This window comes from Alosa pseudoharengus, unplaced genomic scaffold, assembly GCF_046254945.1.
Source record: "Alosa pseudoharengus isolate Yale_2024_CS ecotype anadromous, Long Island Sound unplaced genomic scaffold, YU_APseudo_1.1 YU_APseudo_1.1_scf_7, whole genome shotgun sequence".
Classification (NCBI taxonomy): Eukaryota; Metazoa; Chordata; class Actinopteri; order Clupeiformes; family Clupeidae; genus Alosa; species Alosa pseudoharengus.
In genome coordinates this window covers 40,181,684-40,206,355 of record NW_027468859.1, presented here as the reverse complement: position 1 = coordinate 40,206,355, position 24,672 = coordinate 40,181,684, and the positions used below count along the sequence as shown (strand labels likewise).

The 24,672-nt window shown below is 39.7% G+C and overlaps 1 protein-coding gene across 4 annotated transcripts; it reads right to left on the bottom strand.

Annotated features, from left to right (window-relative positions):
- Positions 1 to 76: 76 nt before the first annotated feature.
- heca (hdc homolog, cell cycle regulator) lies at positions 77 to 22,830 on the bottom strand. 4 transcript variants are annotated; one of them, XM_076271710.1, is made up of 4 exons: positions 22,473 to 22,830; positions 18,131 to 19,219; positions 5,154 to 5,308; positions 77 to 1,144 (listed from the first exon to the last, which is right to left on the bottom strand). In XM_076271710.1, exons 1-4 carry the CDS (start codon positions 22,627 to 22,629, stop codon positions 980 to 982), a joined length of 1,566 nt encoding a protein of 521 aa, XP_076127825.1. In that variant the 5' UTR covers positions 22,630 to 22,830; the 3' UTR covers positions 77 to 979. The 4 variants fall into 4 exon arrangements, 3 of the variants coding, with proteins under 3 accessions (XP_076127825.1, XP_076127824.1, XP_076127826.1); XR_012983820.1 differs by lacking the exon at positions 77 to 1,144 and adding an exon at positions 16,385 to 16,504 and having other exon boundaries at positions 5,221 to 5,308; XM_076271709.1 differs by lacking the exon at positions 77 to 1,144 and having other exon boundaries at positions 4,570 to 5,308.
- Positions 22,831 to 24,672: the final 1,842 nt, after the last annotated feature.

The window sequence follows — 24,672 nt, the reverse complement described above, 5'->3', positions numbered from 1 at the left end:
TCTACCAAGTGTGAAGTCTGTCAGACAAACGGCTCAATACATATACGAAGAACAGACACACAAACACAGACATTCCTTGCTTTATAGATAGATTTTATCAGAAAAGTCAAATGCCATACATGTTGTAATCATTTACACAAACAAGTAAACATTTTTCCGAGGTTGTGTGCAGACAAACATGTTAATGTTTTTCAACCCAAGACCATGGAAAAGCTAATTATTGCCTAAAGACAGACATATAACTTTGCTTTTGTAAACTAACAAACAAAACAACATGAGGGAATGCTGCAGCATCCATACCTCAACCAGGACCAAGTGCTCATGGGTTCTAATCCAACACGCAAGTCATTTCCCGATTGCACCCCACCTCTCTCTCCCACTCACTCTTTACTGTTACAGGTGTACATTTTAAAGATAAAAGGCAGCAATACAGTGATACCATACTTAAATGTGCTTCCACTGCATTTTTATACTTGGACAATTGGATTATTGTTGTTCAGTCTGTCCTGCCTTTTCAGTTTTAACAGTAACTGCACAAGCAAACTTTGAATGTCCTAGTCTTTATATCTTATTTCACCCATAATTTTTACAGTTCAGTTGTGTGAAGTGGTGTGGAAATTCTATGTGAATATTTAGTGATGGAATATTTATTATTATATACAGAGATAACAGAGATATTTTTGCATTTAGATACATTCACTTCATCAGTATATTTAATTTGCCTTGGTACAGGTTTATCTCCAGTGTCTCCTGCAAACATTTTATCCTGTAAAGATTAAGCTCATTTTCAGTATGAAGAATGAAAAAAGCACTCTTGTGGGCAAACATTCATGAAAGCCACATTTAAACATTCTGAATTTAAATAAAATAAAACCCTCCATGACATTCTTAGCAACACCCATGATAATAACTTACAATAAAAGACATAGAAAGATTAGAAAAGAATCGAAATAATGCAAACATATAGGGACACCATTTGTCAATAAGCTTCTAAGACCTTGAAGGACGAAAACGGTTTAACAAAATGATAATCAAGGTTACCACAATGTGGACATTGTTGTACATTGCTGTACTCAGAGAAGTACTGCATCCCAACCCGCACATCAATGACTGGCTTTCCACAGTGTTTGCAGTTCAGACGAGCCTATAAACACAGTACAGATTACACAGCTTAGCATTTAATTCATTTTTTAGATTCCTAAATATCACAAACAAAATGTAATGAAAGCCACTGCCTCTGCATCATCTGTCCCACTAATGACACCATTATAAGAGTTCTTATAACGTAGCTGCTGGAACCCTACACTGTCAGAAATGTGCACCTTTTCCCTGTGAATTGACGAGCCAGACCCACATTAAAATGTAGGGTCTGGGCACTCACCGTTCGCAGTGCTCAGTCCGAGGGGCGGGATAATCGGTTGTCTTTCAAATTCCCTCTGCACGCAATATGACAGCGCTATGAGTTCCATGCGTTTCCCACCAGCGGAGCTAGTTGGCTAGTTCAAACTTTTGCCAACTTAATAAAAGCTTAACTCGTGTAATACTGTTCGCCAACAGCAACATCCATCTTATTTGTTTTCAAGTAGGGAATTCAAGCCAAACCGTTGCAACTCTGACATTAATCATTATGTTAAGCCTGCCTAACGACTCTATACACGATTTTATTAGCCTGATAGAAGTTTAACTTTTTGGGGCTCACAAGCCAACGGAGAGTTGCTAGACTAGCCCTGGCAGCAAATGCAATTTGACTACATTTTCGAGGCGCGATTGGATACTTCCGCTGAGTTACATCCGGATGTGTTCGGACCGCGACCAGAAAGTTGCATATTCGGTTTTTCCGCGGAGAAGCACTAGGGGGAGACGAAGCACCCACCAAACGACCCAAAAAGTGTTGTAGAACCAACCTGCATAATTAAGGTCATTTTTGCTAAAATTGTTGCATATAGGGCTTCTTTAACATTTCCCATTCATAAATGGGCCTAGAAATCGTCATTTACATGTATATCTACATGCGCCAGTTTAAAATAACGGTGACCGGCTAGGGACATTGAAATACAGTGCCACCTTTGGCATGCAAAGAAAAACTTTCTTGGATTCATCTGCTGAATTTCCCTACATTCAGCGAAGTTATGAACCCATTTTCTACAACCTACATGTCTTCCTAACATTACGACATTGGCATTGCATTTTCCAACGAAACAAATAAAGAGAAAAAATAACTTTGTTTGTGATCTGTCACTGTCTCAGCAAAGCTCTTGTGCACAGCCACCTGTTCAAAGGCTCTAGACCCAGAGACAGTTGATAAATTAACCTACCATAGTTTTGCTAGAACTAGCAGACTACCACAAAGTTGCTGAATGTATGTTATTTCAGGTTAGTTTGCAACATTGTACAAGTTTAACCAAAGTCCTTAGCCTACAGGGTTGCCAACCTTGGGTGTTTGGTTGGAGTGAGATTATGTGAAGTCATAGTGCGTGTGCGTTAAATTTTTCCCTAAACCTAATTTAAAAAATGTCTGTCCCCTCTCTTTTGCTATGTATAATCCCTGATATAGGCCTATGTAACAGAATGAAAAAGTTCAAAATGTACAATTAATTTATTGATTGCACTTGAAAACAAGACCAGTGTTTGGAAGGATTGTGGCATGGAAGGAATATGAGCCACTGCGCCCCTGGGCACAGTCATGAAAAGGGCCGCCCTGCCCACCTGAACAGGGTAGTAGCTCAGCAATTCTAGGGGGATCCGGGGGCATGCCCCCCCCAGTAGATTTGTTTTTAAAAATAACCCCTTAAATGATGACTTCTGGCGAGTTTTGTGGAAAGAAATGGACAGATTGAGACTTACAAATATGAATGTGTGTATGAGTCAATAATTCAATATTTTTTTCCACCTACCATTGTGGCTAGCCACTCAACTTTTTTACCAGCCACTAGAGATACAGTATGAACATTTGATGAAAAAACATGACCAAAATGATCACGGTCATTGGTATTATTGCGATATGATTAAAATGTGCTGACTTTTTTTCTAAACCTATACCATCAATTTTGGACAGAACTCATAATTGGCCTGCCCTTCATGCCCAGTAGCAACAAAACTAAAGGACAACAGACAGCTAGTGTCATAAAAGTTGTGTGGCTCCTTTAAGACACAATCCACTGGTGTGAGTTCTGGAGCCATTCAACTTTATTATGACCGCCGCGCAGCGAAGCGGCGGTCATATAGGTTTAGTCAGATTTTTTTTTTCTTTTTTCTTTTTCGCATGCCCAAATTTCCGTCAAGGATTCCCGGGACACTGAAAGACCGGGGTACACGAAACTTGGTGGGCATGTAACCCCACATGGATAGCATGGAACCATCATTTTTCATTTTGATCTGTAGCCCCCCCGCTGGACTGGACCCCCCGAAAGGAGGGTAGGGCAGACACAGTTTTCTGTGAATATCTCGAGAACCGTAGGGTTTAGGAGGACCATTTTTTTTTGTATGTTGATCTCAAGGGGCCATGTCAACCCATTCCATAACCACTCATTTCATCTATAGCGCCACCTAGTTAAACACAAAAAAGTAAAAATGAGGTGTTGTAATCGCAGGTATCTGTGACCTAACATAGTCAAAACTATGGGGACTAGGATGACCATTTTTTTCCGTATGTTTGCCTCCAGGGGTCATGTTAACCCATTTCATGTGCACACATGTGCACAAACAGATACACACACATTCACAGTAATCATACGTATTACATACTCACACAGTAGACATATGTACGCTTGCATACACAGACACATACGCAGGCACACACACAAGCACGCACACACACACACACACACACACACACACATAACATAAACATGTATATGCACACATGCACACAATTCAAGAATTTCTCAGAATTATGAACAGGCAAGATGGAGGTAGGGTTGTATAAAATAAATTTTACATGTGAAATCTATGAACTAATCATGTTTTGGTACTTGTTGTCTAGCAGATACCAGTGAGAATTGAGTGTGGATAATGCAATTTAGTGAGACAGTTAGAATCATATAGGCCTTTCAGCGTGATTTATTTTTGTGGAAAAAATGTGCTGGACTGGGCGGCGGTCATATTTTGTACCGCTCTGCGGTACATCTAGTCTAACTCTATACTAGCCAATATCATCTAATTTTAATATTATATCTAGGCTATATTTAACATTTATTTTCTATTTGGCCTGTTATGAAATTATGCATTGCCCAATTTAAGCACACTTTTTTAAGACACTTAAATACATGCATGCTTAGCAGTTTGTGAAAATAAAAATTATGGCTACATAGACAAACTCTTAGCCATGAGCTGTATATCCTCTGATTTTAATATTTACAGAATATAGGGACTACTAGGGACTTCTATAAAACCAATGAGACTGTGGTGCAAACTTTTAATGATTGTCTTCCATTCTACAAAGTTTGGTCAGGTTAGGAATAATATTTTTTAAGATATGAATGTCCAAACATGGCCTCCAAGATAAGGCATTTTAGAAAGTGTAAACAATCAACCCCCCCCCCCCCCCCCCCCAAAAAAAAGTCTCCAAAACAAAAGGCCATGACAATAATTAGGATAAAACAAGGCATGTTTGTATTTCTGTCATTTTCATGCAACTGAAATGGTATGTGGGGTAGCTACATGTAGTAGGACAATAAAAATCTATGTGGAAACTATATGGACATTTAGTGTGTAAAGTACCAAAATAAACATTTACAATGCCCCCCCCCCTCCCCCACTTATAGAATTGTACACAGTTCAATAAGGAATCAAGAATAATATGTTCTATGTATAGCCTATTATTTATGTTCAGGGTGTGTTTTTTGATCTTGAAAAGGGTTTTTAAAAAATACAGCTAAGCCCAGTGCCCACCCAAAAATATGGTTTGCACAATGCCCCTGGCTAGCAAGCTCGACTCCCAATCCGAGGTGCTGCTGTGTGTTCGAGAACGGGCAAGTGCAGGACTGAGCCCAGCGGTCAACACAACAGGTTATATTGGTGCCATGACCCGGATCGGGAGTGAGGTTTGGGGGGCATGAGGTGTTATTCTTAATTTTGAGTGAGAGACGCTTAAGACAAGTCTGCATCCATGGAGGAAATATTTTATTAATATTTTTTTCTAATAGCTGACTTACCTGACAACATGGTGAGGCTGCCAATATATCATAAGTGTACAGCGTCCCCAACTGGTGCCAACTGCCATCCCATCGCGATTTACACTTTATACATACAATTTTGTGGACTCCTTCCAGACAGTCCACACAGATGGCATACAGGTGCATCAGTCTCCCTTAAAGGACAAACGACAAATTACATATATATCTTGAATGGTGCTCTGCAGTATTACTATAATTATGATAATTAATTTATACATTCTTTTACATATTCCTCACAAATTACTACAAACTACAAACTGCCAGTCCCACCAGGATTTCGCGATGTGAAAATGACAACAATTAACGTAAATTCAATCAATCCCTGTGAATTCTGGACAATTTGCGATTTTGTCCAACCACCCCAACTTTTCCGCAAATTTGACAAATCATCATAGTTTCCCGAGATATCACAAACCACAGCAGTCCATTGGGCAAAATGTGGAGCCAGATGTCACCACACTCACTTCCTTTGTTTAGTGTTGTGAAGATGCAAATGTGACACAAAAGCCTCACGTATAGCTTAGTACCAACAAAAATAGCTGCTAAGTACCATGCATTTTTGCTCTGCTGACTCGTCTTCAGTAACAACAACACATTGCAAATTAAGGCACCCAAAATGTTTTACAGTGAAGGGGAAACCACCACCATTTATTATATGCCATTATGCGCCACAACGCTCACCACACACCAGCCTGAGGTGGAGAGTGAGGGAATGAATGAATGAGCAAATTACACTGGGGATGATTAGGGGGCCAGATTGAATAAACCAGGTTGGGAATTTAGCCAGGACACAGTGGAACCCCCTACTCTTTGCTGTTTCAGCTATCAACCATTTAAAGTTTAAATTATTGCGCCTGTTGTTAACTTTACTTTTGCTTGTGCCATGACTGACAGGTGTGTCAGTGCAAGTGTTGAGTGCATCTCTCTCTGTATGTGCAAGGTAGTCCAAAAACATGAGCGTTTCTACTTTTCAGTAAAGAGACAAAGGAGTAAATTAAGCGGTATTTCAGCTTTACTACTCTTAACTTGTTGTACAATCAGGCTATATGAATCATTGGTTAATTCTCTTTAGAAATCTACAACTACACAATTGACTGATCGCAAAAGCCACGCCCCCTTAGTTATTGTTGCTATGCCCGTCAAACTCAGACCAGAGTTGAATAGAACTTCAATGTAATGGTAGCTGTAAGACTGTCTGTAAAAGTTACAGCCCAAGGCTCTTTAGAATCCGTCGAAAGACTCCATGACATGGAGACACGTATAAAAATTAATATCTAGCTTTGTTGGGTGACAAGCTTAGACGGGAGGCGAGTGTGATTCACTGATTAATATTAGCTGTGCTAGATAGACTTGCATGCATGTTACAAGGACGCTGGGCCATGTCATGTAAGGAACATGGTACTGCAAAAAAAAAAACCGGAAAAATAGCCTACATTGCAGAGCCACTTCAACTGTATTAATTTATGGTGAATAAAGGTTACACTACTGTCCACAGCCCCATGCTTTTCTGACATGATGATGCTAGCACGTTAGCTAACTATGATAACATTAGTGACAATCATTATTATACACAATGCTGGCAATGCTGAGAACAATTTACATCCTTGTTTATCTTACTTACATTGAGTTAACTGTGTGGCTTAATCCACAGATGGTGGTGGAGCATTGTTTTGTTATGGTTTGTTAAGGAGTAACCCTTTGCTTAAACTAGTGGAGAGCTGGGAGGAGAGAATTTAATCTAATTTAACATAATTACAGAAAACTTAAAATCAAGATTGAAAGCCATTATTCTGTGTATCGGTGTTGTTAATCAATAATAATCCCATGCCGTTTGGCCATCCTTTTCAACTCAACTTTCAACTCTGCATTTCTATGGAGCCGTGAGCTGAAGTTGACGGAGTATGTCTGCCTGCGCAGAGCTACTGGACTGCCATTGGCTTATCTGCATTCGATGGGCGGGGTTTTGCGATCGGGTCAATTCAATCTCATTATAGCCGCCCCCTAGCCTGGTTAACATCAGACCGCTTCTCAAATCTCAATTGAAATTGAGAGTGGGTCTAGCCTGGCTAGCGCCACCACTTCTCAATGAGACGTGGTCTGGGAACCAAACGTTAATTTTCTGGTATTTGAAAAAAATGCCCAGAATCGTTTATTGGGTGCCACGGATGTCTATCAAATGCGTCTGTGCATAGCTCATCATTGTCTTGCTTTCCCCCTTGTTCTGTGATTGGTCCCCTATCTCAGGCGAAAATTTGCTCCATGGTCTCCAGGCTGCCTTAGCAGCGTGAATCAAATCGCGCGCAAGACAGCATGGGAACACCCAGGCTAGAGTGGGTCTGGAAAGACTGGAAAGTAGACTTACAACTTCCAGAGGCGTAACCAGCAGTGAAATTAAACTTAATTGGTGCATTAACCTATTATATATCAAATTGTTTCAGGAGTGCAGGAAACTTGTAAAATAAAGTTTAAAATGCAGTTGCAATTCCAAAGAAAATATCTGTTTATCTGTTTAACTTTGTCACCATCAGTGCAGCCATTGGTTGTGTTGAATGCACTGCTCTATCTGTCATCATATAAATCCCAGCCAATGCCGGATAAGCGATTGTGATTGGTGCCTGGGTTTTTGGAACATTGGAAATGGGTGTCCTTGAAAGACTGACCTGCAGCGCAAATACAAATTTGCTCAAATTTCTCCCAGGCAAGTCACTCCCTTTTCTCATACTCACTTCCCATCAACACCATACTCTGTCCTTAAGGCTACAACCCACCCTGTACTAACAGCAGTGGCATACGAATATCCTTTTAGCATTTTGCAATTTTCACATCCTTTCTGAATGTTTTCTATGTGAGTCTGAGTTCTAAAAAAGTTTATGCTGCTTTGAGAAAAGATACCCCGGCCGCAGGACTTGTTAATGTACGTTAGATTTTTCGGTAATCGTTAAATCCTTTAATCTTTACAATCCTCTGAATCCTTAAAACTCTCAAACAGTGTAGCCTGTTGATCTCTCTATATCAAAATTACTTTAATTTTATTATTTTCTATAGATGCACTGATTGATTAGCCTTGTCCTACCAGACTCTCGTACATTTCATAATTTACAGAGAGTCCGGCCACTTTCCATTGCCAAGCGTTAACTTCCTTGAAGGCGAGTACTCTGTTGAAGTTTAAAACTATTGGACTCTCTGCCCAGAGCCACTCTGGATCTGCAATAAGCAATCATTAACGTTTGGTCGTGATGTATGTCTGGCTCAAACTAGCGCACAACCTCAGCGTCATCGTTCTCAGCCACTCCCTCTTCGCTGATTGGACCTGCAGATTTTTGCAGGAGAAAACCCGCGAATATACCGCGGACCCAGATGACGTACTGAGCGGAAGTACGTAGGAGGGCGGAGCCAGGCTACTGATTGATCGGCTGGTGACTGAAAATTGGCCGATTTTTTTTACGTGATCGGCCATGACTAGGGTTGGGAACCAAACATCGTACCTTTACTGGTACGAAGTGAATTAGGTCGGTATTACCTAGTACTGGTTCACGTGAAATCGAACAGTGCTAAATTTCGGTAATTTCATGTGTATCAGGAGCGGAGGGCACCATCTGAGCTCATGTCTAAGTGTAACGTTATGTCTGTCTCAAAAGAGAAAGTTATTACGGCTAACTTAATATGCACAATTTAAACCTAAATGTGCTGCGCTAGGAGCGGGCATAAATTATGAATCAGAATAGTATCCCTGGTAAGAACTTAAAATAATAGTGACTGTTGACGGAACGTTAGCATTACATCTGGATTATACTGAATAATGTTTACTGATGTTAAAGCACACACGCTGTTTAAAAGCCATATATAACGGTAAACTAGCCTGACGTTCGCAGTACTCAGTCCGAGGGGCGGAATAATCGGTTGTCTTTCAAATTCCCTCTGCACGCAATAGGACAGCGCTAGTCCCATGCGTATCCCACCAGCGGAGCTAGTTGGCTAGTTCAAACTTTTGCCAACTTAATAAAAGCTTAACTCGTGTCACACTGTTCGCCAACAGCAACATTATCTTATTTGTTTTCAAGTAGCAGGGAATTCAAGCCAAAGCGTTGCAACTCTGCCATCAATCATTATGTTAAGCCCGCCTAACGACTCTATACACGATTTGATTGGCCTGATAGAAGTTTAATTTTTTGAGCTCACAAGCCAACGGAGAGTTGCTAGACTAGCCCTGGCAGCAAATGTAATTTGCTGCCGCTAGGGTGCGTCTAGATTTCTGTCCAAATGAATAGGTCGTTATTAGGCGTTGTTGTATATTGCATATGGATGTTGTACTAGGCTACTTTTTAGGTGACCAATGTAGTGTTGTCACGATACCAAAATTATGACTTCGATACGATACCTGCCATAAATATCACGATGCTCGATACTAAAACGATACTACGGCGAAATCCTAAGATATCTGGAGAAGAAAGGACTCATACCTCCTCCAAGTGTATTGAGTCATTTGTGTTAAATTTGGTGCACTTTTGTAGGTCAATTCTGGGTTCTAAACTTCCTCCATAATTTTTTTTTTTATAGTCAGTAAAATAGTAGGCCTACTTTGTGTGATTAAGTCCTTTATTGTTTGTTATAGTTAATTTACATTGTGTTGTGTTTTGGCAATAAAGTAGCTTTAAATAGCCAAACTAGGCTAGATCAAGGTCAGTGTTAAAATTACTGCATGCAAATCACTGAATGCTATGCAGAGGGGCCTAATCTTTAGGCCATCTGATGTACAGTATAGGCTACCCTAGGCCTTCCCGTGTTCATGGGATTTCTTTGACAGTTGCAAAGGGGAAAATGTGAGGATAGTCTTCTTTGCGCCCAGTGTACAAGTACGACGTTCCAACCACTCAGGTCTTCGTCAGATAGGCCTACACCGTTACCTGTTGCAATATATCTGTGTGCATTCCTACATTACGTCTATTTCTTTGATAACATGATTTGCTACCACGTATAAGCCGCTATTATTAGGACTCAACACGTTTGGTGGTATTATGCTGTGGGCTTTAATTAGCGCATTTCGGGTAGCCTATCCTACATCTGGACAATAATTATTGAACAAATTGCAGTCTACATGCCATGACAAATATTACCAGTAGTAGGCTACTGACCGAACATGAAATATATCGTTTACAAGTTATGGTAGGCTAATGTTATTCTGGCGTGAACATTGCGCTTTCATCACGTTAGCACCCTATGATTACAGCTCGTTATGTCTCGTCAAAATGATTACAGCTCGTTATGTCCTATTTTTTACAGTCTATAGTTATGTCTAGTCAAAATTCATGGATGAAGGAAGGTTCGCTTTATCCCAGATAACCATACTCGTTTTCGCTAGACTAAAACATAAGAAAAGAACTTGGCACTAACCATGTAGTCGTGTTCTCTATAGCATATTCGTTAACCTGTCGTTTTTTGAACTCTTTAAAAATTTTGGGATATGTCTGCGAGGTGTTTAGCCAAGTTCCATGCGTAGCCTACTGCTTTTAAATTACTTTGTGTACCTGATGGCTTGCCTTCACTATTCGCGATGTATCCGAAATAGTTGCATATTTCACTGCACCTTTTGTTTTATCCTCAAGGCCTAGAACTGTCGGCAAAGAACTATGTTCACGTTGGCTGCGCACTCACTCACTCAGAGCTGCCTGCTTGACACGCCCACTTGCCTAGATGCGTGCAAGGAGCAGTGAGAGCAGCAGTTCACACAGACACAGAACGTTATTATTTTAATAAAGTATCGATTCTAAAAATGTCTGAAATCGTATCGTTTTTTGCGTGCACAAATGAAACCGGGAAACGGACAAATATTATTAAGGCTTTCAATGTTTCGTTGCGCGCAGGGGGGGAGGGGGTTCTCTAGATGGGTGTGCGTACCATAGCATTCATTCCTGCTGGTGTGCCTGATAGTGACTGCTGGGAGGGCGGGAGTTTCATAGATGTGACGTAGCGTAGAAGCGACTGTGAGACTGTTCTCAGCATCACGGGTTGGCTTCGATGTGAGTGGTTGAAGTAGCACATCAATAGATGACGGACAAGTGGCTTATCCAATCATATGCAAGGATTTTTGATAAGGCCCAGCCTTCTGAAACACCTCTCCAATGGAGCAATCCCAGATGGATGAGTGGAGCTAGGCGGAACGAAATTCATCTGGCGAGAGTCAGGTTAAGGCTACTTAGGCAAACCCAGACCGGTTGTGGCATCAGTTTCGCTTTTAAAACGCAACAGTGTAGCGAGAGGGAGAGTGCGGGCTATTTAATTTGCAGCATGACAGACGAACTCCCATTGTGAGCGAACTCTATAGACCAGTAGCATCTTTAGTAGCATTTTTTTATTCATTTTTTTTATTATTTTTCCCCAGCAAACAATACAAATAAGCATCGGTAAATACAAAAATTAATCAAGATAGATTTGGCCAAAAGTGGGCCCCCTTTGGAGTTGTGGGCCCGAAGCGACTCAAGGTGGGACAATGCTCTGCATTAAAATGAACTACGTTCAAATTCATGTTGGCATGGAATGTTTTATTTCTCAAAGAATAACCGTAACACCAAACTCACTAGCCTACTACGCACGCCAGAGACTGACTGAAGCTAAGTAACTTTAACAATAGAACTGAGAAGGAGGGGATAATAACCTACTGTTAAATTGCATAAAACACATAGCCTACAAAGGATGGATTGCCTTTTTCATGAACATGGCCTAAAGTAGCCTTTTCATCACATAACCCTAATGGACTAATTGTCTGAGTTTGATTGAGTCTGTTTAAAAAAAAAATTACTATCCACTGTTCATACTGGAGAGGGGTTTGTGTTGTGTTGTGTAAGAAACATTCTCAATGTATAAATTGAAAGTTTTAAAGTTAAATAAAGTTTTTTGCAACTTTAATTACATGTTGTAGTTGTTACAAACAAGGTGTTACAGATTCAGTAAGGGTAAGGTATCAAAAAAAGTACCGTTGAATACCAACACCGAATCTCAGGCATCGGTACCGATATTGGTTGAAATGTGATAGGTACCCAACCCTAGCCATGACCGGCGACCTGCAACGTCAGCTGTATGGAAATTCTCAGGCGTGTGTGAAAAAGACAACAAGTTTTACTAAGATGTCACTTCTTTACATAAACAGCGCTCATCACCGCCCGTCCCTGCCCCCTCTAAAATGCAAATTGCGTGCCTACAGCTAAACCACAAGCATAGTTGAATGGGGTTAACCGTATGCAACATTAAAAAGAATCAAATTTTAGCGATCATACATGATAAGATGTCGACAACCAGTGACATACAGAGTATACCTAGTAGTTCTACTCCACTTAAAAAAAATACTCAAACTATTTACTGCACGTAGACTAGGGCTATGACTTAATAGCCTACCCTAGTCTAGCAGTGGATGTCATGAAAGTGAAAATAGGATATTAGAAAGGCAAATAAAAGTTAAGGTTGCTTTTGACATAGTGAAGTGAAGAAAACTGATGCTTTGAATACGGATTCAGCTGTCTCTGAAATATATGCATTTGTAAGGAAAGTACAGATTCTGTGATATATGAAAAAATATATGATTGAACATGTTTTAAATGTTAATTCATATTAACTGACATGAACCCTACATGAAACATTACCGTCTACAGCCACGAGAGAGTGCTCTCGAATGCACAAGTTCTGTGCACTTTCAGTCAGAGATTAGTGCTTGCACTATGCCTGAAACACACCTAAATCCTCAAATTATGGCCGAGATTCTATTTATAACTGGGCTTCAGATTCGGACAAATAAAAGCCAGTAATAATTTTGTTTCCATTTAACTCATAAAAGAGCTCTTCTTAATATTTTATATTGATGCCAATGAAAAGTCATTGTCCTACACCATGAGTCTACCAGTCGCTTGCCGCCCCCTTCTGAGCTTGCCAGAGGCTAAGGCAGTAACCTACATTTAAACAGCCTACGAATTTCATAAAAAAGTAAAACATGCATAATAAAAAAATAACTAAATTTAGGCTATCGTAGACCTCTTTGGCTATACAGAATAAGATTTCCATTACAGCACAGCACACGTTCCATGAATGAATGAAAGCGGAGGCCTTATCTCGCAATAAGCGGTCCCGCGGTTCTTTCAACTACATGAAACTTAATAGTGAACCATCAAATACCCCACATATTTCTGTGGTCATCAGTCCCGATATTTAGCAATATAATCAAACAGTCCAAACGTAAATTAAATCCCAAATTGAACCTCTTTTGCTTTTGATAGCCTACTGGTATGCCGCTCCAAACGAAAAGTAGGCCTATGTCTCACAATAAAACGCACCACGTAAGAAATAAAGGCCTAGCTGCCTCTACAAGCCTGCCCCAAATAAAGGTGCTGTGCTTTGCGCAGCCTAAATAAAAGTGAGAGAGAGAGAGAGAGAGAGAGAGAGAGAGAGAGAGAGAAAGAGAGAGAGAGAGAGAGAGAGAGACACCCGCAAAGTGGTCTTGCACGCGTGTGTGTCTCTGCATGGGGTTACGTACAATTGAAGTCAGAGTTGGTCCATCCAGACAATAGTCCCGCATTCAGGCTGCTCCATTAACGTTATCAGACAGCGCTGTAAAATGTGTGTGGGAATTTCTCGCATTATGATGGCTAGAGTTGCGGGACTTTTATTATTATGCACAATTTGAATTTCCCCTTGGGGATAAATTATAAAGTATCTATCTACAACAGAAAAAGTTGGGACGTTGTGTAAAATGAAAATAAAAACAGAATGTGATAATATACAAGTCTCGTAAAACCCATATTTAGCAGCAAAAAGGACATAGAAAATGAAAATTTGGACTATTTCATGGAATTTTCATGTCAATTTTGAATTTGATGCCAGCAACATGTTTCAAAAAAAGTTGGGACGGGAGCATGTTTACCACTGTGCTGCTTCACCTCTTCATTTAACAAAATTCTGTAAATGTTTAGGAACTGAGGAGACCATTTGCTAGAGTTTTGAGAATGAAATGTTGTCCCATTACTCCCCGATATAGGATTTCAGTTGCTCAACAGTATGGGGTATTCTTAGTCATGTTTTTCATTTCATTATGCACCTAATTTAAAAAATCTGGACTGCAGACAGGCCATCTTAGCACCTGGACTCTTCCTCTATGGATAAATACTATTTAAATATGTGCAGAATTAATTTTGCCATTGTTTCCCTTAAAGAATTCAAGGTCTTCCCTGGAAAAGACATTGCCTGGATGGCAGTATGTTGCTCAAAACCTGTATACATCATTCAGAATTGATTGTGCTTTGCCAAATGTGCAAGATGCCCATGCTTTAGCCACTAATTGTCCTCCACACCGTCATAGATGTTGGGTTTCGAACTGAGCACTAAAACAAGTTGGATAGGTTGGATACTTGGATAGGCCCTCTCCTCTTTAGCCCAGATGAGTCCATGATTTCCTAAATGAATGGCATATTTTGATTGGTCTAACCACAGGACCATTTTCCATGTTATCTCAGTCCATTTTAAACAAGCTCAGGCCCAGATAAGATGGTGGTATATTCAGTATCATGTCTCAATACAATTTTAGCTGTTACAATTTTAGCTGCGCTTTTTTAATTGAGTATCAAACTGTGCACTTAGACAATGGTTATCAGAGGTCTTAATGAGCCCATACAATGACAGGTCTGGAAACAGATCTGGTGTTGATGCAGTGCCATCTGATGTCCAAAAGACCACGGCCATCCAATTTGTTTTTCAGCTCTTTCCCTTGTTTGCAAAGATTTCTCTGGATTCTCTGAATGTTTTAATAATATTATGTCCTGTAGATGATGAACTCCCCAAATACTTCACAATTTCATGTTAAGAAGCATTAAAATGACATTGTTTCATCATTTGTGCACACAGGTTTACTCAGAGTGATGAATACCCCTAAATCTTTACCCTGCCTCTCTGGGATGCTCTTTTTCATACCCAATCGTGTTTCCAGTTACCCTAATTAGTTATGAAACATTCCTCCTTTTGTTTTCTTTATCATTACACAAATTTTCCTGCATTTTGTAACCCCCGTCCCAACTTTTTTGAAACATGTTGCTGGTATCAAATTAAAAATGAACATATATTTTCCAAGAGTCCAATTTGTCATTTTCAACATTTGATATGTTGTCTGTGTCCTTTTTGCAACTAAAAATTAGTTTAAGAGATTTGCAGATTATTACATTCTATTTTTATTCACATTTTACACAACGTCCCAACTTTTTCTGTTTTGGGGTTGTATCTATCCAATACTTAATAACTTATGCGCAATACCCGCAATCCCACGCTGAAATATAGGCCCTTGTTTTAAATGCGCATCTTTTTTTCTAACGCGGTCTTTTGTAAATTGCCTGGCTTGCTTCGGTCAGGTCCTTTTAAAACCGCATCTTTTTCTCTCTCTCGTGAGCATTTAATCTGCTGCCATTAATTAATCTGACTCCACATCGCCCAAAATGCTTGATTGCATTGTATTCTCCACATTTTAGCTAAATTTTGGTGTACCACATGGCATTTTCTTTCAGTGAATCTTTTGCTTTACAAATACCTTCCGGTCCTCCTCTTGGCTGCCTTCACTCCTTCCTCTTCATTAACATTCATCTTTTTGGCCTCAATAGTCCAGTTACATAGTCTCTGTTTTTGGTTTTGGATTTTGTGAAATACATTTCTAAATAAATGTGACTAGTCCGGTGCAACTTATATATGTTTTATATATGACAGATGCGACTTATAGGATTGACGGAGCGACTTATAGTCCGGAAAATACGGTACATATAATGCGATGTTTTAAGGTGCAAAGTGTCAGGAAGGCAGTTATTTGGCGGTGATTCTTAGTACATCTAGGCCTCAGAGGCTAAAGGTAAATGTCAAGCTCGATTAGTTCTATTTTATAGCGAGTATCTGTTGTCCATGGCAGCATGTTCAAATGTATCATGAAAATTGTTTTTGTATTTTTAGTTTTTAGTTAGTTTGTATTGTTTGATACTGCAGCTGAAGTTAAACTTGAAGAATCTGTCTGTTCACCTGTTCCGCTTTTTTAACATTCCATTATTGAAAAGTTAATTACATTTCTATGTTAAAATGTTATATTAAAGGTCCCATGTGTAACATTTTCAGTTGTTTGTTAACAAAATCAACATTTCCCATTCATAAATGTGGCCCCATTCATGTTTAATTACCACCACCACCAATTTGAAACATACCTATTGGCTTAGAAATCCTCATTTACATTTACATAGCGTAGGGGCGACTCTCCGTGTGCCATTTTGAAATAACGGTGGCCAGCAAAGGACATATGCGAAATACAGCTCAGTCTTTTCCGTCTGCATGCATAGAAAAAACATTAGTTTGGATTCATCTGTAGAATTTCCCTACATTCAGCAATGTAAGTTACGAACTCATTTTCTACAAGCCACATCTTCCTAACATTGCGACATTCAAACTGTATTTGTAATGTAATGTAAAAAAAAATTAAAACAACACAAGAAAAATAGAATGGTGAAATAAAATAGTTATTGAGTGAGTGTGATTTAACAGACACTCCTATCCAAAGTGACAGGTACTTGCAACTTTGAACCCAGGCCGAACATTTTTCAGGGGCCAATGTTATTGCTGCTCCACCACACCCCCAAGTACAGCCAAATATACTTGTAGATCCAAAACATAAATACTATGCACAATAATCATATTATTCATACTGTAGCTATTTTAATCACACTTTACCACACTGTTTATGGATCTAGTCGTCTGGATATGTAAAAAATGGATTTGGGATGGCAGTCTGAACAAGGCATAGTATCTTTAAAAAGGTCAAGGAGTTGGTGCACAACTTTGTTCAGCTGAGAAAAGGGTGCTCACTGGTTGCCAAGTAACATAGAGACACCGCAACTCTAACTTCTGACTTCTAACCATAGACTGTAAAAAATAGCTTCTAACATGAAGGGTTGTGCTGGGCTTTACAACGGCATTGAATGCAATTAAGCCAAACATAATTAAGCACCGGGACTATTAGAAGTAGAAGTTTTAGAAGTGCAATTTTGGCAAGAAACTGTATTATTACCATGTTTTAGACCAAGTTTTCCCCAAATAGCGGCCCACAAGAGGCAAGTAAGTGGCCCACGCCGACATGTGTGTGTCTGCCACGCATGGACAAGAATGCCAGTGTATTAATAACAATCCTCACTGCATCCAAGCGAGCAACTGTTATGGAGTACTGAATGATCTAGGACTACATTGAATCAGATAAATCTGCGTCATATTTCTCATTGAAAAAAAGAAAATAGAAACAAGGCATCCAACAAATTTTGCACTTCTAGCGCTTCGTGCCTAACAACACCCTTTAGCTGTTCTAAAATCAGTGTAACCTACAGCCTCTCGGGGATTATTGCTTAATTACATTATGTCTGAACACACTATGCCACAGTAGGCTAATTCATTATACATGGGTTGTTTTCACATCCAGCATCTTACATTGACAAAATATTTTCAGATTTTTAAAATGTTAAGTTCCATGTTGGTCATTCCTGTACTTTTGCTGATGTTTTGGTTTTTGCCTTATACTAGAATCATTTTAGTATCAGTATCAAGATAATTTGGGCAGGTATCATATTGTCACAATATTGCTAATTTGCCTTCAGAGGTGCAGTAAATGAAAATGTTTTTGGCCAGAGTCAGACGAAATGTGCATAAGTCTTAGGATGATTATTTTTCACATTTTAAATGTTTGCAGGTGTATGCATGTTTAATCCTGGATGCTTTGGCCTTTGGTTTGACATGCTTGACATAATTTGGCCCTTGGGCCAAACTATTTGGGGACCTCTGTTTAGGAATAAAGTAGACTACACTTGTAAACAACACTTCACTTGAAACCAAAGGTAACAAACAGCATTTATCAGACTGATGCCTGACTTAAAACAACTAGAGAATACAGAAACATCAAATATTACTACCTTGTAGATGGCATGGGACATCATATTCAATTTCCTCGTGTCTAGAGGGGCTGAGAAAAAGTGTTCCATCAACAAGTGGAAACTGTTCAAAGATGGGCAGTGTACGCTGGCAAAGAGCACAGTTAACCACATTGCGATGGCAAGCAGTGAGGGCAGAAAGGATAAATTTTCTAAGATCTTCTCCTTGTCCAACATAGGCATCATCTTCCACTCGAACATGATAAGTGTTAAGTTTGTGTCGGGGGATGTGAGTAAGCAACTCAGACAGGTCAAGTCTCCGAAGGAACTGTACAGGATTGTCCCCTGGGGCAAGGCGTGGTAGTGGAAGCCCACCTAAATGCTCCATGTGACCATCACGGCCAGATACTCCACCTGCCACAACACTCTTTCTGTGATTCTCCATGTGGATAGCATTCTTCAAGAACTCGCCCAAGTGTCGAGAAGTACGAGGTCCCATGATGTGGTTGGGGGACATAAAGGGAAAGCATGAAGGGGGGGACAGACATGATAAATCATTAGGAGACTGGCAACCAAGATTACTAGCAATATTTAGCAAGCTTCCATGGCCCCTCTCCTGAGAGTTCTGTATGTCAACCAACTGCCGATGGTATGGTTCATGATTGGGAATTCGAGGAACCAACTTATTGCTGGTGGGCTGCTTCCATTTTTTGGGGTCCTCTGAGGGTTCGCCACCTGTGGCCCCTCCTGAAGAGTTCATGGACTTCCCCACACTTTTTTCCAACACTAATTTCTTTTTCCGGTCATCCTGCATGCGTCTGACCTGGTACCAGTCTGTGTCTTTTTTCAGATGACCCTGACCACAGCGACAGGAACAGAAACGGAAGGCAAGGTCATAACCCTTCTTAGTCCACATATTCTGTCGGCACTGTTTCTCATTCCAGCTCCGAGCCCGTCCTATACAGTTAAACTGCACTAAGATGCTGCTTTCCCATTCATAAAAGCACTGCAGGTGCATCCAGTTGCTATAGGGGCAGACCTCACTATTGCACAGCACCCTCTGGTAGTCATCTTTATCAAGGTTGATGGGTCTTCCAAAACTGCAGACAAGAGGGGTGGCACAGGGCGCCTCTGAAAATCAAAGAATATAAACTGGTGATTGGTATTGTAAACCCACTCATTTAATGGCATGCTCATTGCTCAGGTATCAATAGCGTGATTTCACTGTCAGGCCAGTGCGATCAACGGCTATCTGTGGGTTTTTCTAGTGTTAACAGCCTGGAGCCTCAAGCCGCGAGAATAAAAAAAAAACATTTGCGTCTCTTTATCATCATAACCATTGTTTATTCAGGGGAAATTGACTGAGCATTAAGCTCTTTTACAACAAAGTTTACAAACAAAGATTCAAACAAAAACAATTATGTGTGGACAGAGAGGCGTCACTCGCCAGCGTACCCGAACCTAGCAGAGACAGACAAACAAATTAACAAACAGGCCTAACTGTAAAAAATAATAAATCCAGATGTTGGACGGAGCAACGTGACTCATCAGCGTATCAGTAACCCAGCACACTTAATTAGGCTAAAACAAATAACAATATATATAGGTTCTGCCCTACAAATGTACCCACAATACCACAGAATTTCAAGCACCATATAATGTAATAAGTAGTGTTTTTTCAGCTGAGCAAATATAAATGTCTTAGCTTTTATGCCATTGCAATTACGTTATGAGGAAATAGAAATAGCAAGGTTTATAATATGGCAAGGACAGCAGCATGGGCTAGCATGTTATGGATAATAACATGTGAAGTCTGCCTGTGTCTAACCAGTCATCATCATCATTATCATCAAGTTCATAACAAGAGGTAAATTCCCTTTTCTAATACTTTGATTGGAGCCTAAAGGGTCATTCCATGTCAAAGCGTCACAGGCCACCCTCTCAGATTAAATAAGAAAAAAAAAAGATTAATCAGTACTCCTATGCCAAATTTATGAATAAATCCCAAATATAATGTCTGTATCACTAATAGTTTTCAAACTATGGCCCTGTCCTTGCCATTTTAAACATGCCTTTGTTTCTAACTTCCAACATTCATGGCTCCTTTGATATGGCATGCACAGCTTTGAAACATTGTGACTAGGACTACCTTTTTACTGTAGAATGACATCAGATCAGATGTATCTGAGGAAGAGCTATTTCCCTCAGGCCATTAGACTCAACATAGACATACCTGCCGTTTTCATGAAAACCCAGGACGTTGATGTGGTAGTTCTAACTGCTGTAATTTGCTATCAGTTAGCCTATATAGCCTACATTGTCCCCTTTTGAGATAATCTTGTATAATCTATACTTACTCATCTTACTTGATATATTTAATAATTATTAACTATTATTATTATTATTATTATTATTATTATTATTATATCTGTTTTATTTATATTCTTTTCTCTGATTCTGGGTATGTTATGTACTCTCTGAAAATGGCCTTAATGTTGCAACAAAAAAACAACACCCCTTTTGAGAGCTTTTCATTCAAACAGTATGCTAGATAAAGTGTAAATCACTCAGTCAAATATGGACTATGGACAGGAGTATCACAATAATTTTCTGAAATATGCGCAGTTTTCAATGCCCATTTCCATCTCCGGGTGTCTCCAAACAGGCGTCAATGGGATCCTTTACAGACAGACTGGCAGAGCAAATTCAAATTTGCAAACAGATTCATCTGGGTTCACCCAAGCTAGGTTGAATAGGCTGTACATGCCAAATCTACAGTAGAGAGTGCTGCTGCATCAAGGATCCACAAAAGTTGTGGAGCACCCACATGCAAACATGCATTATGGTGCATTTTGGTGAGCATGTTTGTCATTTTTGCTATACTTGACAATGTGACACTGGCCAATGCAGATAAGGCTGACAGAAAAAATGACAGATATCTCAATGATTATCAATATTGGTCCAAATAATGTGTACAGCATAATGATATCAAATATCTCGAGAGTTGTTTGAAGGATCTTCATCAAGCTTGGCATACCTTTTCACGAGCCTGATGATAGTTGCTCAAGGTTGTGGGGTCAAAGGTCAAGATTGCATGGGGTCACGCACAGAAATGCAGTGTTTGCATATCTCCCAAGCAGTTTGAAGGATCTTCATCAAACCTAGCACAGTTAATCACTCCCCCCCCCCCCAAAGAAGTCCATGGCGAGTTGTTTATATGTTATTTTAAGAGCGCATTATCAACACACACCATCCTTCATCATGAACGCGCACCAGCGCACATCCATGCAAAACATTACACGATTACAATGAGAAACATAATTAGAATAAAGATATTACGAAGGTGTTGGTGTCGTGAAGCCTTGCGCACGTGCATTTCTGCCGAATAGGATGTCCGATGAGTGCCCAAAAAGCGTTCCAATATGGCCGTCGAGTGGAGGGACTTGCCTAAAAGGACTTTGCTTGTAGTGAAGTATGCCAAGTTTGATGAAGGTCCTTCAACCAGTTTTGGAGATGTTGGAAAATATCATAATGTAATTTTGGCCTATCAATTTCAATGGGGTTCACTGAAAGCTCTGTCATTTGCACTTTGCAATTCAATAAGACATTGCATTATGCAATTGACAATTCAATATGGAATTTAATAATGCAATTTGAAAATACTTTGTTCAAAGTTTATTTTATGAAATAAACTTTTTCAAAGTTGCTATGAAATCCTCAATTCATTTTGAATTCTTTTGATTAAGTGAATAAAGATTGCATAGTGAAATGTGTTATTGAATTGCAAATTGCATTGCCATTTGAATTACTATGCTTCCATAACGATCTCTGAAATAGCCTATTTAGGTTTAAAGAAAGTTGTAGAATAGGCCTACTCTAATTTGTCATAGAATAAATGTCCGTAGGCCTAAGCATGCTCAAAGCCTATTGCGGGGGGGGGTGTCCATCGATAATTTTCTCCCTGGGCCCAAAAAGTTGAAGAGCTCTACAAAATACTAAGACACGTGTTGTTTTAACATTAAGTCAATTTTAATAGATTTGATGTAGGCCTGGGCTAGCCATGTCAGCTGGACCTCCTTCTCGGGTCAAGACCTTAACTAAAAAGTGACGTAGGCCTGTATAATTTTGCCATAGGTAGGCTAGTCTACAAATTGTTAGCTGCCTCTGAGTTTGCAATTCACGACCGACTACGCAACACAAGCTATCTTATAAAAAGCCTTCCGCTATTGTTTTGTGCTGTAGGCCTGGCGGTTATGAAATGTCTTTGCAAGTCCTGGAATGTACGGGAATTTGTATTCACCATTTTAAACGCATGTTAGGATTATAGGAAGATGAAAGGTTTAACGTTTAATTATCATGAGCAGTCAACACACAGGCTACTCACCACCCGTGTTGTTTTGGCATGGTCCTACCGTTGCTCCCGATAACGCTGTTGCACCTCCTTGGGCTCCTCCTGATGCAGTGGTTCCATTTTCTTGCTCATCGCCACTGCTGTTTGTGCGTTTATTTCGCTTCCCTTTGTTGCTTTTCTGGTTAGGCATAATGGTGTTGCTATCACAAATGAGCACAGCCTATCAGTCAGTGTTGAGTGACATTTTCGCCGTCGATGGGACAGTCTGACAAGTGCACAGCTTCCACCTGCTTTTCGAGCGATGGTGATGACACACGATCACTGTTTCTCACTGTCACTAGATAGGGCTAGTCCAAATTCAGATAACAAGGTACATTACTTAGAAGGCGTGTCTGCGTTTTGTTTTCATTTTAGCGTTTCCTCTATGGGTGACGTAGGCCGACTCCACCCCTAGCACGTACACGCTTCAACGGCAAGCTTGGTAAGCACTACCTAACTACCATAAAAACTTGAATGAATGAATGAATGCATGCAAGTAGGCAAATAAATGCAACCCACAATCATAATAGACTACAAATGAATAAAAAACAAAAACTCATTATTAAGCCTCCTTATCAGCTAAATAGATCGTGTATCGTCTGTCCAAAATGTTTGAACATTCATCTTCCACTCAGTATTTGTTTAGCCCCCTTAATTCTCCCAATGAGCAAGCCTCAGATAATGCATAACCCTGCCTAGTATAGATAGCCTTGACAGAAGACCACTCAAATCTCAAATGAAAAGGCTTCATTAATTTACGACGTCCAGGGGGGTAACCATGAGTGGAATTACATTTAAATTGACTATTAAACCCTAACCAAATTGTGTCAGAAGTGCTTTCTTGTGAACGAAGGCTTTAAATACAGTTGTGCAGGCTTAGCAGGGATGTGATTAGCAAAGTTCAAGAAAGCAGGAACGCAGCACGCAGCCCGGCATCTCCAGACTGACCCTTACCTCCAAAAGAATAATTTATTATAAGGCTGCTATTTCCAATCAGACGCAGTGTGTTTAGGAACATTTATTTTAGCAGTGCACTTTTATCGAAAGCGAGTTACATAATTATGTCAATTATATTACAAGGGCCATGGGAACAATGCAGCACCTAGTCTACATGATTACAATAGCCTATTTTGTTGAAAAGACAGCTCTTATTTCAATTTCTTTGCCACTGATTGATGTCTAATTAGACCTTGGAACTATTCATACAGTGAGTTTACTCCACATCTCCTTTGTGTGCCTGTGTCTCCTTTGTGTGCTTTCCATACACAAAAAATAGACCTATAATCCAGGGCTACTAAGTTAAAGGAATATTTATACCTAAGAAAAAAACATCCCTGTCTGAGAACGTGCAGCTGTAGTTAGGGTGCAGGTTTAGGGTGGCCTGGGACCTCATTGACATAACATTCAACCACACAGATTTGACATTAGAGCATGCATACACTCAAATCCACACCAAAGATTTAGATTTCAGATTTATAAAAACTATCTTAACAAATTTGGCTGGCAGTAGGCCTACATTAAGCAAATTTGTCTTGATAGTACGCCTTAAATTAACTAGATTATTGATCTTAATATACAATTAATAACACTTGGTTAGGTAAGCAGTTTTTGCAGTGAGTATACACCATTCAGCATTACTTGTGCCTTGTCAGATGTGCAAAATGCCTATGCCATAGGCACTAATGCACCCCCATACCATCCTATACTGCAGAAACTGCTTATCTATCCAAAGCAAGACGATGAAATCCCAGTATTCTTCACAATTTCATACTGAGGAGCATTATTCACAGATTTTCACTGAGTGATGAATGCCACAGCATCTTTACTTATTAGTGGTGCCAGTTAACCTGTTGTATAATGTTCCTGTTTGTTTAATGAAACATCCAGTTATTTAAACATGGACACAAGTAAGTCCAGTTGTGCATTAGACAAACTTCATGATGCAATTAATTATTGAAGAACTTTTACATGTTGGGATTTTAAAATACTTTCTTTCTATAGACATGGTGGATTTCTGGTTTGTAACCTGCTTCCATAAATACAATTAGATATTATTTGAATAGCCTAAGTTAAGAACTTTTCCTCTGTCGCACACACGCTATTTGTTTATCCAGCAACGGCTTTGCAAATAACGATGTCCATAGACAAGGTAGAATATATTGCATGATTTTATGAAAGTACGAAGTATTGCGAC

Bases quoted from the DNA above. Each gene is read 5' to 3' on its own strand.
- heca (XM_076271709.1), bottom strand. From the start codon at position 22,629: ATGCCTAACCAGAAAAGCAACAAAGGGAAGCGAAATAAACGCACAAAC. The intron at 19,220-22,472 runs GTGAGTAGCCTG...TTTGATTTTCAG, and splicing joins ATGCCAAAACAACACGGGTG to AGGCGCCCTGTGCCACCCCT. The intron at 5,309-18,130 runs GTAGTAATATTT...TTGTCCTTTAAG, and splicing joins TGTCCCATGCCATCTACAAG to GGAGACTGATGCACCTGTAT.